Raw genomic sequence first — 16,963 nt, forward strand, 5'->3', positions numbered from 1 at the left:
TACTAATTTGCAGATTGTTTCACAACAAATATGGAGCCATCAAAATCTGATCTTGTATCTCAACTGGCAGGTCAGTCTGGAGGAGAAATCATCACTGAAGCATCCTGGACAGGTCACCAGTTCATCACAGGGCAACACAAACACAAGAACCATGAACACACACAAAGCTAAGGATAATTTGAGTAACAACTAACCTAACAGGGATGTTTTTGAACTGTGGGACAAACCTGGAGTACCTGGAGAGAACCCACGCCTGCACATGGAGACATTACAAACTCTATGCAGAAAAGTCTCCAGGACTTTCTGGCATCTACAGTGTTATTTGTGCAATCTTCAAGTCTCTTTAAGACAAGCAGGCAACCATTGCTTTAAAAAATTACGTTTTTTCACAAACCAATATGGCAGCAATTAGGAACCCTCTCAGTTACTAATCAATAATTGTGACACAGATAATAGTATTGGTGTATTTGAGCTGTATAGGGTTAGAAGAGGTGATAAAATTACCAGAAATAGATAAAAGCAAAACAATTGCTGATAATTATCTTTGCATTATTGTTCCCTTGTAGAACATAGAAGTAGTTGTGCGCTGATTGTCTGGAGTAACGACGGTTTTCCTTCAGGAAGCTGATCAGGGTCGTTGTGAAGATGGCATGGTATGTCAATTTGTTTGAATGGCCTAGTAGTCAAATCAAATTGCGATATTGGTCTCTGGATGTCCAAATTAAAAGACTTTAGCTATAATCCTACAAAGTATTCATCTAAAGAAGCTACATACAAACTCCAGTCTTCAGGTTTTTGTCCACAGATCATTTCTCCTCCACCTCATAACTTTATGCTACTTTGTGTTTATCTGCCACATAAAATCCCAATAAAATTTATGAATGTTTTGTGACAATACATGAAGAAATACAAATACGTCTGCAAGGCAGTGATGCTCTTTTTTATCTCTGTCCCTCGTCATATAATCAACGTTACGAAGCGCTGCCTTCATCACCGCCTGCTGCCAGGTTTGATCTGTGCCAACCTGTTGCTGACATGATCGGTGTCCTTTAATGACAGAATGACAAACTCCTTACCTTGGATCCATGACGGAGGGGGAAAGAAAGAGGGAGGATGACAGACAGGCGGCTTCTAGTGAGTTGATGTTACACCGATAGATGCTGATGAAGAGGAAGGTGATGATGATGAGGTGATGATGCCAAAGCAGAGGGATGAAGACAGACAGTGACAGCGGGTTGGTTGTCAGCATATGAAAGAAACTTTTGGTGGTTAAAGGGTTAATTCAATGTAAAACCTCTAAAAAAAAACCTAAATGCAGAGAGAACAGTTCTGGTCTCAATCTGAAAATAAAGATAGAAGAAGAATTTAAAAGTGTTTAATTACATGAGAAGCTCAGAAAGTCATAAAATAAACTTAACACCTATAAAAACTGTAATTAACACACAGCGTGAAAATTTATGTATAAAACCAAGTTGTAATGAAGCACATTTAGAGATTTAAAGTGGATTTTTAAACTTCTAAGACGAGCTGCTAAGATGTAACCACATCCTGACTCAAAGTGTGAAATCAACACAAAGTTTAATCTGTACAATCTTTATTTCTTCTACCAGTGATTATTTTTTCATTGTTTTATGCAGCAAAGGTGATAATGACCCAATTAGGATTGTTTCATAAATGCTAAGCAGATTACAGTTAATTACAGTTTATGATTTGTGTTTGAACTTTATAACTTCAGGCGTGGAATTATGTTTTTAATCATTTTGAAATAATGTGGGGAAAAAAAACTATGTTGTGATGTTAATATTAGGAAAACTAATCATTTGCTTTTAGCAGTAGTTACACTGGAGTCATGTGGCCGTTAGCGAATAAGAACAGGAAATACGAAAGATGCTTAAATTCACTGTGATTGGTCAAAATTACACATACAAGCTTAAATATAAATGAAAACTCCAGTTAAATTCAAACATGTTTCTCCAGAAGGTGTTTGATTCGTCGACGTGGCTTGTTGCACATTTCATTTGAGCTTTCGTTTTGGTCCTCCAACCTCAGGTCATGTCGATATTAAAACCAGAATCAGCTGGACCTTCCTGACAAATCTCCTTTCATGCAAACGCGACGATTTGAATGTTTGGACAGGACAATGACTCCAAACAAGCATCAAAACTGATGAAGCTGCTTGACTGAAAGCTCTTAGACTGGAAACCAAGAAGAGGTCAAATATTCAGCAAGAGTCAGGCTTTGAATGGCTGTGGTCAAACTACAAACTGCTAAGGACACATTAATGTTGGTGTATGAATATATTTGAGCCTTTAGATATGAATCATAACAATTGCAAATGCCAGCTAACATGTTAAAAAACATTCCACCTGCGTATTTCAGCTTCTCAAGCCTGGATTTTCTTTGGAATATTAGAAATACGCTACAAAAAAAAATCAGAGTAGACAAATTATTTGTAAGATTTTGGCCTCCATGTAATCTAAAACTGGTGCACCTACTGCTTACATTTAAAAATATTACGTTGTTATCACGTCTTCCTGAAAAAACGGTTTAAAAATCATCATGAAAGCATAACATTAATGCAGTACTGATGATGAGTCTTCATAAACTTTAAGCTTCGTAGCATAAAAAAAGAACTACTACTATGTCACAAAAACAGATTTTTCCTCATCGTTCCAGCATGTTAGAAACAATAGTTTTAGTTAAAAGTTCATAGAAGCAGACAGAAGTTTTCTGGGTTAGTTTGGTGGGTTAACACATCAGTGGCAGGCAGAGGCTCAGTCAAGATCTCACATTTGTTTTCAAAGCACAGAGAATGAATTAGTGAAAAACTAAAGGACTGCTTAATGCTTGAGATCCACACACACACACACACACACACACACACACACACACACACACACACACACACACGCACACACACACACACAGAGAATCAGAGCAGATGTGAAACTGCTTTTTCAGATCTTTCTTTTTACCCACACTTCTGGCCTTTCCAGTTTATGTGTGTTAGTCGGGAAAACGGGGCGAGAAGACAGCGATATTCAGGGCGAGACCTCGAGCGACGCAGAGAACAGAGGAGCCAGGATCTGAGGAGGACAGCTTCAAGAACGACGCCGTGATCAAAGGCGGCGAGCGCGTGGCCGTTTGGCCGCGGATCGTCAGCCACGCTGATCTCAGCTCAGATCAAAGCGGCCCGGTTCGCAGTTCTCTGTCCTCTGGTGGGGCCGCGTCGGCGCTTAGCCCCCGGGGTGTTTTGTGCTGGTAATGGGGAGCAGGAGGTCGAACACCTGTAGGGTTTTGATGAAGGAAGGGCCTTCCTGCTGCACAACAGAGGCGTCGGCGAGGCAGGTAATGTGGGGTAATGCCGGCGCTCCCGACTCATTTATCTTCTGAGGATGCGAGAGACGCAGAGAGGATCAAACCTGCACGCGCTCATTAGGCACTCGGTGCTCAAATCCTTAAGCTCAAAGGACAAGCGGCGTGTTTTCTTTCAGGAAGTCAAGTGAGCCTCACAGGTTCTAGCAGGTGAAGCTGCCATTCTGCATAATTAAGATCTGTCTGTCTGTCTGTCTGTCTGTCTGTCTGTCTGTCTGTCTGTCTGTCTGTCTTGTTCTGTTCTGTTGAAATGATCCGACAGTCTGAGCTCAAATACAACCCAGAAACATGTTATGTTATCCTCGTCTGTCATGTTTCTCTGCTCAGTTAAAGCAGCAGTGTGCAACCTTTAATAAAAGAAAATTATTTTTTTTATTTCTTAAGACTGTAATTATGTGCTGACAGTAAAATATAAGACAGATAATCTGTAGAAAAAAAAAAAAAAAAAAAGAAAGATCACCTCTGTCTTCTCCCTGAGTTTATATTGCACCAAAAACAACCAATCAGAGTCATGAAGAGGGACTTGGTGCTGTCAATCACCCTCATGTATGCACTAATTACAGCCTCTCCTTGCTCTCTGCTATACTATAGCTTCTCCTCGATAGCAGAGGTTGCCATGAATGCTAAAGCTAGTTAGCATAACCAGTTTTCTTGTTCCTTTGCCTTTAGCACATTAAGCAAAGTTTACACATGCATGATTGACAGTGCAAAGGCCCTCCTGATTCTGATTGGTTGCTTTTGGTGCATTTTTTTCAGACAGCAACAAGGAGGTGGATGAGATCGATCTTTTCATAGATTATTATACTGTCCTGAGCTGATGACAGTTTTAACAAATAAAATTCATATTTTTCTATAAAACTCAATCAGTGCTGCACAGCAGAGCATCAACTTACCCTCAGAGTGGTGAGACAGGATGAGCAGGTTCACGCAGGAGGCTCCTGCTCCAGATCCAAAGATGGTGATCCTCTCAGGGTCGCCGCCAAAATGGCCGATGTTTTCGTTGAGCCAACGCAGAGCCTGAATCTGGTCCAGCAGGCCGTAGTTCCCCTTAGCGGACTGATCGCCGGTGCTGAGGAAACCTGTTGGTTGACAAAAGGAAAAGTGGAAAAAGGAACAGAAGCAGAGAATTAACGATGCTATTAACTTTCCTAATGTTTCCGTCATGTAAACTTTTTCTTCTCTGAATGGTAAATCAGATTGTAGCTAAAACTGCAGAACACAACTATTATAATCCAAATAGTTGACTTAGATAAAACTTCAATTATAATTTAATGCTTGTGAACTAATAAAAACAACAACAAAAAAACATTTAACTTGCCATATTACAACTGGACAGTTTAAATCCTGAAGTTTTTTTTTTCTGATTAGAAAAAAAAGCATTTAGAGCTGAATCAGTAAACTATACAGTCATATTTAATAAAATAGAATATTCTGATACCTTTGAAAATAACATCCTTCTCTTTAAACCAACATTTCTGTATTAAAAATGTCATGTTTTTATTAGCTGTAAGTCTAAATTATCACAACTAACAGAAATAAATCCTTTCAAACATCCAACTGCATGTCATTAACCTTTGTAAAGTGTTTCACGTGGTGATGAAGCTCCTGAAATATGTGGACTTTTTAATCCATATGTGGACTTTTTATGGATGTAGAAAGCATCAATAAATACTCATAAAACCTTTGAGCTTTTTAATGCACAGTTAAAAAGCAATAAACAAGAAGCAGCAGCAGAAACATTAACACACTGAATATTTACTAAATGTTCTTAACCTTCCTCAAGGTGAAACGTTTTAATATAACGTAAACAGCCTCCAGTGATGTTTAGTCTGTTTAAACATATATTAATTTCTCCACATAGATCGACTGATTATAAATAAAAACATTAAATCAGACACTGTATTTTGTCAAACAAGCCAGGAAGTTAAAGGTAAAGTATTAGAAACACTGTTAACATCGTCTCTATTTTCAGAAATATTTCACGATTTTCTGACGATGTTCAAGTCCAAAAATTCAGACACATCATCCTGTTACTCCACATGAATGAATGAACGTCTAATTCATGCATGTTGGCTGTGAACATGACAGCTTTCCATACCACACTGATGCCTAATTAAACCCAGAAGTCTCCTTGTTCTGCACCTCAGATCTCCATGACACGCCGTTTCTTCTGTTGGCTGATATTTTCCTCTGATGATCGCCTTTAATTGCTCAACCAAAGACATAACTCGTTTCCACTTAGGTACCAATTAACCGAGAGTCTCTGAATGGGACCTCTAATTAGAGCCTATTAAAGACGAGCCAACTGGATAAGTTGTTCATTAAGCCTAAACAATAGATGTTAAACACTTATAAACAGATAGTCCAAGGTTAGGTTATAAAAACAAACAAAGAGGGATACTAATTAAAAACCTTAAAAGGCTTTAACATTGTAAAATTATGCAATTATACAGTAAAACTGGTTTAGCTGATCAGGAAATGTGACTTTATGTCACTTTAATGTGAATTTATGGGGTTAGGACACTGAAAGCTGGTCATGAGTAAAGATTGGTACCATCTGTTTATTTTTCAGGTTTATGTTTATTAAAGTAATTAAGATGAAACCCAAAAACAATTAACTAGTCAGAATATAAATAGATGAATTATCTTCAAGGCAGAAATCAAATAATATTTCACTGCATCGTAAATCTTGCATTTATACAGGCTGTTAAGCTCAGTTTGAAAAGTTCTTTTTAATCCTTTTTTAATAAATATGTGTAAATTATCTTATATAAAGTAATATTATATTTATTAATAACTATGTTCATGTTAGTGACTTAGTTAAATACTGTAATAGAAAAAAAGTGCAGCAGATATTTATCAAGTAGTAATTGTGTGAAAATGGCGCCACTGTGTGGCAAGAAAAGGAATGACAACTCTGATTCTGAAATATGGCAGAAAATACTATTACTAATAAAAGTCTTGATATTAATATTAATAAATAGTAGAGCAGTTAGAAAACAGAAAACACTAAATTAAGAAACATCTTTTAAAATCAATATTTTATTCATCATATGTATTATACGCCCATAAAATTTACATTTCGAAGAACAATTTGATCTCGGCAGTCTCAATATTCATTACAGCCAGCTAAAATTATATGAACAACAGATAATAAATGTATCTTATCATCTATTGTGTGAATATTTATGCTGTCTGTAATTTGACAATAAATAATAACTGTTTGTCTAAGAAATGTTCACTTTGAGAGGAAAACATCACCAGCCAAATGTTTCCCTCCTCAGCTGAAGCCAACATAACTCCAGTTTCCGCTCGTATTTATTGATCATCTCTGTTTCACAGAAACAAAAGCCAACAAGGCGTTTATCAATTAGACTCTCGCCGGAGCCCGGCCCTTCGGTGCCGCTCTTTAAATTACAGAAACGCATAAAAATAAGCGGCACGTTTGGGTAAATTAATTAAAGGGAAGCGCAAACACGAGGCGAATAAGCCGCCTTAATGCCCGACTGTAAACACCACAATAAATTAAACAACAGTTATGCTAAGTAGGTCATTAATTAGCGTAATTAATCTAAGAACAGCGATACTTCTGTGTCAGCGCCGTGTTTTGAGCATAATGCTGCTGAAACGTCCAGGTATTATATTAGCCGGTTGGAAATACATAAATCTGTTTCTTACCCTCATTGTGCAGCTTAATGACGCATCAAATGTTTTGTTCTCTGGGTGTTAATAGTTTTATTTTTAAAAAGTGGCGTTGTGCAGGTGGAGAAACATAAGCAGACAGAAAACGCTCTCATGTCGTTTCTCTCTCTCTCTCTCTCTGCGTTCATCTGTCTGACAATAAGTCAGTGTGTGATGATCCGCCCCCAACATGCCCCGTAATCTGATGAAGGGTTTTGGAAAACGTGCAGGATGGTTCAAGAACGGCGACGTGTGACACGAAAACTCTGTTCTGCTCGAATCGTATTTAAAATTGGTGAGGAATGACGGGTTAGATGGGCGAGGCAGAGGGGAGATGAATAAAAGGAGCAGGCGCAGAGGACAGTGGGTGTTCTGTGACTCCCGGATAGAGGAGCAGTGTTTCATCTGCCTCCAAGACACCAGGGGTTGGCTTAACACACACACACACACACACACACACGCACACACACGCGCACACACACACACACACACGCACACACACACACACACACACACACACACACACACACACACAGGGATGCTGATCAAAGGCTGACACTACAGAAAAGACTGCATCCTTTCCCCTGCATCTCCTTTACTCTTTCCATACCGGATCAGACATCATGCTATGGACAGACTTCTGGCTTCTGCAAACGTAAAACAGTCACACATCTATGGAAAATTATAAAAAGAGTGCATTTTCTGAACTGCATGTGTAAATAAAACCTGCAGTAATGTTTTTTATGCTTTTTTTATGCGCCTCCTTATTTTACATTCAGGTTTGTTCACACATGTAGCCATGTGACAATGACTTAACCGTCTGACTGAAGGACACACTGCTAACACGCCTCATCCTGTATGAATAGATGTTTGGAGTAGCAGATGTCTCTAGGTGAGTGTGTGCGTGCGTGCGTGCGTGTGTGTTTTGTAATTATTCTCTGTCAGATGAGTCCAGAAAATATATTTTCTCAGCTTCATTCTCACAGTTCAGAAGCTCATGTTAGATCATTTTTTTATTTCCAGAAGGGAATAAATAACGTGAGAAAAAGAGGAAAAGGAAAAAGGGGAAATAAATGACAACATTTCTGTTTTCTTCATCAGGTTTAAGAGTCTTTTTTTCCTCACAAATAGCAGTTTGGTTGAAATGCAGCAGCTCCCCTTGGTGATTTGCTTCGCTGTTTGTTCTCTGTCTTATTGTTCACTTTTATCTCTGTAAAGTTGTTATTCCCATTGCCGGGCTGTGGCAACCAAATTATCTCTGGAATTATTCAAATTTTACGCCCTCGTACTGGGAAGGACCCCTCTGAGTGTGTGTGTGTGTGTGTGTGTGTGTGTGTGTTGGGGAAACGTTTGCTGGTTGTTTCCTGCTGGTTTGGTCTTGAACAGTTTTCTCTAATCAATCCATGTCACGGCTCATGTAATAAAGCATTTCTGCATTTCTATTGTCGACAATAACTCAGAACATGAACTCTATTGATTTATTGTTTCTAACCTCATCTGTGGCGTTGCTATGGAAACCGCAGGACCAAAGGTTTGCACATTCGCTGACCCGGATGAAAATAAACAAAAATAGCCCGAACAACACGTCCCGTTTCCCTCAGATCAGATATTTGATGTAGTTGCGTTCGTCACTACTGCAACTCAGAAAGTCTTCAAAATGCAAAATGTAGGTATTTTTGCAAAGCTTTGGTTTCTCTGACTGAATCGTTAACTATGTGATCCAATTAACTTAGTTAGTTGATTACTAAATTAGTTCACTGAAGAGATTAATCATGATTAATCTGAGTAATCGTTTCAACACTGTTTACAATATTCTGTTTTTCTTTATGTTGCTGAAAGAAACAGAAAAAAGTAAAATTGTCTCAAATTTATTAATTTTTAAATAAATTAGTATGGGGGGCAGTTTGTAGCTCTGCTGCAACAGGAAGGTCTTGGGTTTGAATCCCGGCCTGGGGGTCTTTCTGCATGTTCTCCCTGTGCATGTTTGAGTTCTCTCTTGGTACTCCAGTCCAAAAACATGACTGTTAGGTTAATTGATCCCCTACATTGTGTTTTGAGAGGATTTTTTTGTTCTTCGTGTGTCTGGAAAGAGACACCAGCTGCCAGTGAAAACCTGACACCACTTAGTTGTAGTTTCATAAAGTCTCACTAATACCGTGTTTCCCCGAAAGTAAGACAGTGTCTTACTTTCATTTTATCCCCAAAAGCCCCACTATGTCTTACTTTCGGGGTACGGCTTATATTAGCCGACCCCGCTGAAACCCCCGATACGTCTTACAATCGGGGAAACACGGTATCTGATTGCTAAAACTTAATAATTTGCTTAAATAAAGGCAGTTAACATTTGCATAAAGCTGTGATTTTCTTAAATATGCAGCCTTGTTGTCAATAATACAATAACACCAACCTTATTTTACCACAACTTTAGGATTTTTAAAAAAATATTTTGATGAATAAAATGTTAAACTACACAATTAACAGTTAACATTCATTATCATATTCTACTCCCTCACTTCCTTTCTTTTCCTCCACCACTCTTTCATTCGCTCCTCCGTTCTTTCATCTCCAGGGTGAGTCGGCGTCTCTGTTCCTGGGTTCAGACTGCAGCTGAAAGCTGCTGGTCTCTGAAGTCCTGAGGAAGCAGGCCAGCTCCCAGCAGAGAGAGACCATATGCACACGCAGTGTTTCCTCAGAAACCTCCAGCTCGGCCCCACGTCCGTCTACGTGTGCAGCACATTCAGCTTCAGGAGCCGAGATCATTCCTGTTTTTACCACGGATCCACCTAAAAGAGTCTCAGGGTCGTAGAGCAGCGGCGTCAAACTCGTTTTCCTTTTGGGCTCCATCAAGATCATCGATGTTCTCATCAGCATGTATTGGTAAAACTCATTAAACTGTTAAAATATTAATAAACAGCTGTGTCTGCACCTGATAAGTACTTCTTAAAATGAAATCATATTGAACATGTTTTGAAACTGATCAGTCGTTCCAGGTGTTAGCGATTCATTTTTTGCAATCAAAATCTAATTTAGAAATATTAGGTAAATAATTTGTACTATTTGCGTAAATGTGTGACAGTAAATGTGCCTTTTTGTTCAATTATTACTTGACATCAAGTAAAGCTCAGGCAGCAATGCAGAAGAAGTAAGATATACTGCCACCTGCAGGTGGAAGTTGGCATCACATAAACTCAGAATTTAAGCCTTATCTTGATCTGTTGATGTCTTATGATTGTGGATTCACAATAAAACAGGACAGACTGGTATTTAAGCACACAACTGTTACAGTAAAGGTTTATTTATACGTTCCTCTGGAGTCCAAAGGGCCACGTAAATATCTACAGCGGCCCAGATTTGGCCCCCGGGCCTTGAGTTTGACACATGTGTTGTAGAGGAAGACCCAATGACAGCGAACATGAAAAATTAGATCAGAGGGAGACAAAAAGAGCCACAAAGGGACAAAAAAAGAGAGGAGGTGAGATTATAGATGGTCCGGCGTATGTTTTTGTGTTTCCCCGGGGAACAAAAAGAAGGAGCTCCATCTGTTTCACTCGCCTTCTTTTAACCTGAGTCATTACAAAGTGGCAGTGAGTGTCTATCGATCAGCTCCGGTTGCCCTGTGAACACTTTCACAGCCCAGAGGAGGAACAGTTCACAGTCCTGATCACACACACTTGAATCCTGAGCCGTGCTTGTGTGTGTGTGTGTGTGTGTGTGTGTGTCTGCTCAGAATAGAAAACAAATCACTTTAAAGTCTTCCTGATTTGGAATCCAACATTTCCTCCTCAGACAAACTCTTTCCATCCTCTCTTGTTTGTCTGTCACTCGGCTCCCTGGGCCCTCCGGGCCCCGTGGGGCTCCAGGAGTCAGGAGGTAATGGTGGGTGAAATAGGGGCGCCATGGGCCACGGCGGACATGATGTATGGTCTGAAGTCTTGGCTCTTCTTATAGGTCTTGTACAAAGCCAAAAAAATAAAAATAAAAAATGGCTCCCATCATCACCGGAGATATTTTTATAGAGTCACAATCATCTCGTTTCTATCTGCGTTTCACTTTTACACAACAGCAGGAATGTTTTTTTAATCATACTTTTTGTTTTACTTCAGTTCAATTGTGTTTGTTAAATTTCTGAGTGGATTAAAAAGCAATTTATTAAGAATTCAGCCTCTCTTAGAACATTTCTAATCAATATACGTAATTAATTCAAAGAGGTTGTACACACCTGCACCGTGTTTACATTTGAAATTTCATAGTTTTATTTGGTTCTGCCGCCATATTGGATTTTGAGGTGAGAAATGTTGGACTTTCCAAGCTGGAACTTAATCTTCATAAAAGAGGTGAACCGATTGCAGTTTTTTGGCCGATACCTGATTATCTTTAAAAATTCTGACCTGCCGATGCTGATTTTCATTTTTTTGGTTGAAATGTTGTTAAATATAGCAAGAAAGTTGCTGAGTTGGCATCAGTTTGGTGACTATTGCTTGGTTTTTAAACCTTTGCTGAGCTAAATAAGATGGGTGGATAAAGACGATCACCGATCTCCCAAAATCATTTGATCTGCGCCGATAAATCGTTGCACCTGAACTTCAGACGGCTTTAGAGTTAACTTCTAACATGACGTTTCCAACCTACAAGCAGAAAAAAAGATTTTCCTCTCACTACTAATGAAATTGATCTTCGCCATGTAGAAACGTATCGGCTGTCAGAAGACATAGCGAACTAAATTTTGAATAACATGAAGTCACGAACAAGGCCCAACTTTTAAGTTAATGTTTCACTTTCACCCTCTGGGAGAATGATTAAAACATGGTGGGAATCAAAGAGGATCAGATATGAATTTTGATCTATAAAATATGAGTCAAGCTTTTGAGCCACGCTCAACATAATTCAACTTAAGCACATTTTTGATCATCTGGTGATAAACATCCGCCGTATAGCGATAGATTATCTCTGATGATTCAGACAAAAAAAAAAGAAAAACAGGAGCTTTGAAAGAACCTGGAAACGTTCAGAGCATGAACTCAGCTCTACTAGGAACAATTCACCTCTTCATATACAGACATGTAGACAGTAACAGATTATTAAATCTTGGACATATCACAAAAAAAAACGACGCGGTGCTCCAGAGCGAGGATGGATGGAGGGAAGAAAGAAGAAGTGGATGAGAGAAAAACAGAAGGAAGGAAACAAGAACTAATGAATCCCAGAACTGCAGCTTCTGCCAGCAGCAGCAACAGCTGCACAGTTCCTCCGATTTAAAGAGCAAAACAAACAAGCAGCTAAAATAAATGAGTAAACACTGGTTGTGAGTCTGCTGGGGTTTGTAAATGTGTGTGTGTGTGTGTGTGTGGGTGTGTGTGTGCGTGTGTGTGCCGCGCTCGCACGTCTTCAAGCGTCTCATTGTACTCGCGCGCATTCAAACCTTCCATCATCGCCTCTCTGCCTGTAAAAACACCGTCGAGTTTTGCTTCAGGTTTCTGCAGTTTGCAGTTGCAGCTTCAGCGAATGTTTGCGGGTCTCTGGAGCCAAAAGTGAGCAGAGTTTCTCCTCTACGATGTGGCATCGTCCTCACATCAAACAGAGCCCACGCTGGGGTGGCCTAGATACTGCAGCTCCGTCAACACGCAGCCCCCCCCTCACTCTGCATGGTAATGTTTGCAGCCAGCCTGGCTCACATTGCTTGGCTCAGCTTTGTTTTTTTTTACTTCAGCTGGCACAGTTGGGGATTTTCTGGCATTACTTTTCTTGGACCGTTTGTTATTGTTCAGAGCATTTCCAAACTATTTTCTTACAAGTGCAGAAACAAAATAGTGATTAAGGAGTACAGCTTGGAGGTTTTTCCTTTGTCTCCGTGTATCGCAACGTAAATCTGGCTGTGTTTGTTGAAAAAAAGACAAGAAAATACAAAACAATGAAAATCCGTGTTTCCTGATTTCAAAGCAGGGACATTTCAGATTGTATTACGAGACAAAAGAAGAATGCAGAAACTGTTTTTTATAGCTAATACTTTCTTTTTATTTTAAGATGATTTTATTTATCTTAAAGTTTCAGGATGTAAAGTTTGTAAAATGTATTTTTTACATATTCAAACTTATCACTATGTCATGGCTGTGAAAAAACCTCAGAGTCCTCTGACTTTGCCTTAATGCCTGGAAGGATGTTTATATTGTTTTTTTATTCATGTTTCATATAATTTCTTCTAAATGCATAAATTATTTTTGTATTTTTTAATGTAGATCTTTTTTGAATGCCTTTTATCTTGAACATCATTTTAAAGATGCAACTCAAACAAAACTGTCTTATTTAACTTACATAGTGTCTTTAATCACAAAATACACAGCTCCCTGTCAGAAACAACCAATCAGAGCCTGGAGGAGGGTCTTAGTGTTGTCAATCAATGTGTATGTGCGATGCAGCGCAGCAGAGAGGAAGGAGGCGGGGCCTGTAAGACTTGCTTGGTCACATTTTCAGATCAAGCTAACGGTTTTCTCAGAACCTGCTAATGGACACCCTCATTCAGAGAACTGAAAGTGGCTTCCACTTTCAGTTCTCTGAATGATGAAAGTGGGAGCCAATATTCTAAGACACTCCTGTCTTAGAATATTGATTGTTAATCAGATCAAGTCAACCATTAACGCTCTATAAATAATAACTGATCAAAAAACTCAACATCTTACCAAATATTTTTGGTCTAGTTCTATATATTAATATAATGCTTTGGTAGTTGCTGGTATTTGGCAACATATTTTTTACCATAAATTCTATGGATTTGTTTTTACAGTGTATGGTAATATAATGTTTGGATGTTACAGTCTGTAATGGAATTTCACAGAATTTTTTACAGTGCACTGTGAATATCTTACTACACTTGAAATAAAACAACACTTACAATTAACTTTTCAGCAATTATAGGAGTTTGTTTTAAGTAAATAATTCGTAAATATAGATGAAAATGTTCCACTGGCAGATTATTTCACTTATATTAAGACATTTCCACGTGTTATGAATGAAATAATCTACCAGTGGATATCGTCATTTTTCTAAATCAATATTAAGAAATTACTAAATTAAAACTGTTTTTCTTGTTAAAAAGTTACTCGGCTGACGCCTCTCTTCCTCTCACACAGGTGGATTCATGCGACAGTCCTGCAAACATCTTGTAAGTAAATTACTTGCGCTAGAAACTTGAGAGGAAATAAGAGTTTTAGTGTTTTTGCAGTGTGCAGCATGTTTTCCTCCAGCAACACCATGAATAAATTTGCATAAAAGCTCTAAACCTTTAAAGACACACGAGGTTCTGCATGTTTTCCAACCTGTTGCTAAACTTGCCTGAGAGTTGAACGGAACGTCCTGAAGTCTCGCCTGCTTCTCCGTAAATGTTCGATCAAACAGACGGCTCCGTATCGGCTCCTTTTCAAAGCCGGTTTCAAATCGTCATTCAGCTGCTAACCTTCATTTCAGCTCCCCCAGCGCAGCCTGTAAGCCTCCCGCTGCTCGGCTGAAGCCTCTCTGCCTCACACACACACACACAGGTGCGTTCAGGCGACAGTCCTGTCAATCACGCGCAGAGCGACGGCGAGGCGACTGATGCTTCACCTCCTCCACGGAGTTGTAATTGAAATATGCAAATAAGACGATAAAAGGCGTTTCAGTCAGATGTTGAACACCTTCAGTACTGGAGGGTTATTGTCAGATAAGGACGCTTCATATTTAAAGTTTGTCTGACACGAGACAAAGCGAAGGCGAGTAGAGAAACGAGTAGAGATTCTCAGATCAGCCTGAAACAGAACCATTCATTATTCTGACCTTCCTCTCATGCAGTTTGGCTGAACTCTTTATCTAAACTGTGTTCTTGAAAAATGGTAAACTGTCGTTCCTGTGCAGGTTTCTACCTGAGTGAAGTTGCCCCCCCCCCACCTTCTTCTAATCAGACAAAATTGGTGTCCAACGTTTCTGCTACGTTTGTGCAGCAAAAAATTTCGTTTGTGCTGCTTTGGCTTTGAAGATATTAATGAAAGTGTAAAGGTCAAAAGGTCAACCAGCCTCCCCACTGTCATGAAATCAAACAAAATTGGTGTCAAACGTTAGTGCTACGTTTGTGCTGGTTTGTGCAGCAATAATTTTCGTTTGTGCCGCTATCATTTTAAAGATATAAAGAAAGTTGGAGGTGAGGGGGATGGTTGACCTTGGATGACCTGGGATGACCTCTAGAAACATTTCTTTATATCTTTAAAATGATAGGGGCACAAACGAAAATTTTTGCTGCACAAACCAGCACAAACATAGCCGAGTTGATTGACACCCATTTTGTCTGGGGTGTCAGGTGAGGTGGGGGTTGACCTTGGATGACCTCTAGGAACATTTCTTTATATCTTTAAAATGATAGCGGCACAAATAAAAATGTTTGCTGCACAAACGTAGCACAAACGTTTGACACCAATTTTGTCTGATTTGAAGAAGGTGGGGGGGAAACTTCACTCAGGTACAACACCTGTTTGTTTAGTTTCTAAATAAACTCAAAAATGAGCGAAGGAGCGATAAACAGACACACTAAGGACACACTCTCTACACTCTCAACTTCGCTTAAAAAGTAGAAACTTAGAAATGTAAAAAAAAGAGCAAATCCAATATCTACTTGGGTTTTAAAACCAATAAACTCCATCTTAAAGTAACCAAGCCCTCCAAGTCAGAATTAAAAGAATAAAAGAGTCATTTATAAATATTTAAAAACAGCATTTAATCTACAGAGTCTTAAATATTTATTACTATCCTAATTATGGGAGATGTATGGAGTAGAGGAGACATTAATTTGCTTTAGAAGGAGAAAATATTCAAACTTTAGACACATTCAGGCTTTTTAATAAGATATAACATAAAAAAAAGTCCTTATAAGTGATATGTGTGGCTCCAGCTACCTAATGAAAACTTTCATAATTTAAAAACCAATTATGAATTTGTTAAATAAAGACGTATTCACATGTATTATCATAGACTATATGAACATGTATTAGTAGAAGCAGCCGTTATTGAGAAGGGATTTCAATGCTACCAACTGAAAAACTCAACATTCATCATTCCTGTCTGTTTTCTACAAGCAAAACAAATAATCAGAATAAAATGATCAGTATAAAATGATCAGTTCCTGTAACAGAAAGGTCTGGATGCATTTCTGCTCCAACACCTGAATCAAAAGGCTTCATCACCTCCCTGGCATGTGAGCAAGTTTTCCACAGGATCTGTGTGTTTAAAGTGAAAACTGCAACAAAAGAAAATCCACGGCTTTCTCTGAAAATCCTCCGTCACGTCCAGGTGAACTTATTACCACAGTAACACAGTGATGCCTCACTGTATCCAGCGTCGGGGCGCCCATCATGCTGACAGGCCCACCAAAAGCCAGAAAGTCCAAGGCTGCGCAGCGTCTATTACTTCTCAATGTAATAAAAAGCAAACAAATAAATGTGCCGCAGGCTGTTGTCAGAGCTGCTGTTTTCTCCCGTCAGACAAATGGAGAAAAGCTGCTTCCATGTGCAAAGCCGGTGTTTGCCCTTCATAACGCACACTGATCCCAACATGCAGGTAAACCCTGAATGACGGCGCTGTGAGGAAAGAGAAGGGAAAAACTGCTGCAAATCTGGTCCAGATCCCCCAAAAACATGCAAACTACATTCAGACTTTACATGCAAACGAGTTCAGGGTGTCTGCAAATGTTGCCAGGTTCTATAAAATCCCCCCCAAAAAGAGCCGCGCTGCTTCAGCCCTTCAGGATATGAATAAATAAAACGAGTCCTGCTGTGCCGTCATTCAAAGCCAGTGGCATTATAAAAACGTTTCTCAGGTATAATAAAGCATGTGGCAGCCATTTAAATAACTGAGCTCTTGTCTTGCTGCCTAAAATTACACCGTCTCAAGT

General features: G+C 39.1%; 1 protein-coding gene across 3 annotated transcripts in view; it reads right to left on the minus strand.

Annotated features, from left to right (window-relative positions):
* nlgn2a (neuroligin 2a) overlaps positions 1–16,963 on the minus strand; it is a 249,000-nt gene that overhangs the window by 7,716 nt on the left and 224,321 nt on the right. For all 3 annotated transcript variants that reach the window (XM_008435581.3, XM_008435578.3, XM_008435579.3), the window contains one exon: positions 4,269–4,454. In XM_008435581.3, coding sequence (XP_008433803.1) covers positions 4,269–4,454 — 186 coding nt within the window. The remainder of the gene's footprint in view (positions 1–4,268; positions 4,455–16,963) is intronic.

The sequence above is a fragment of the Poecilia reticulata genome, chromosome 18, assembly GCF_904066995.2.
Source record: "Poecilia reticulata chromosome 18, P_reticulata-male-v2, whole genome shotgun sequence".
Taxonomy (NCBI): Eukaryota; Metazoa; Chordata; class Actinopteri; order Cyprinodontiformes; family Poeciliidae; genus Poecilia; species Poecilia reticulata.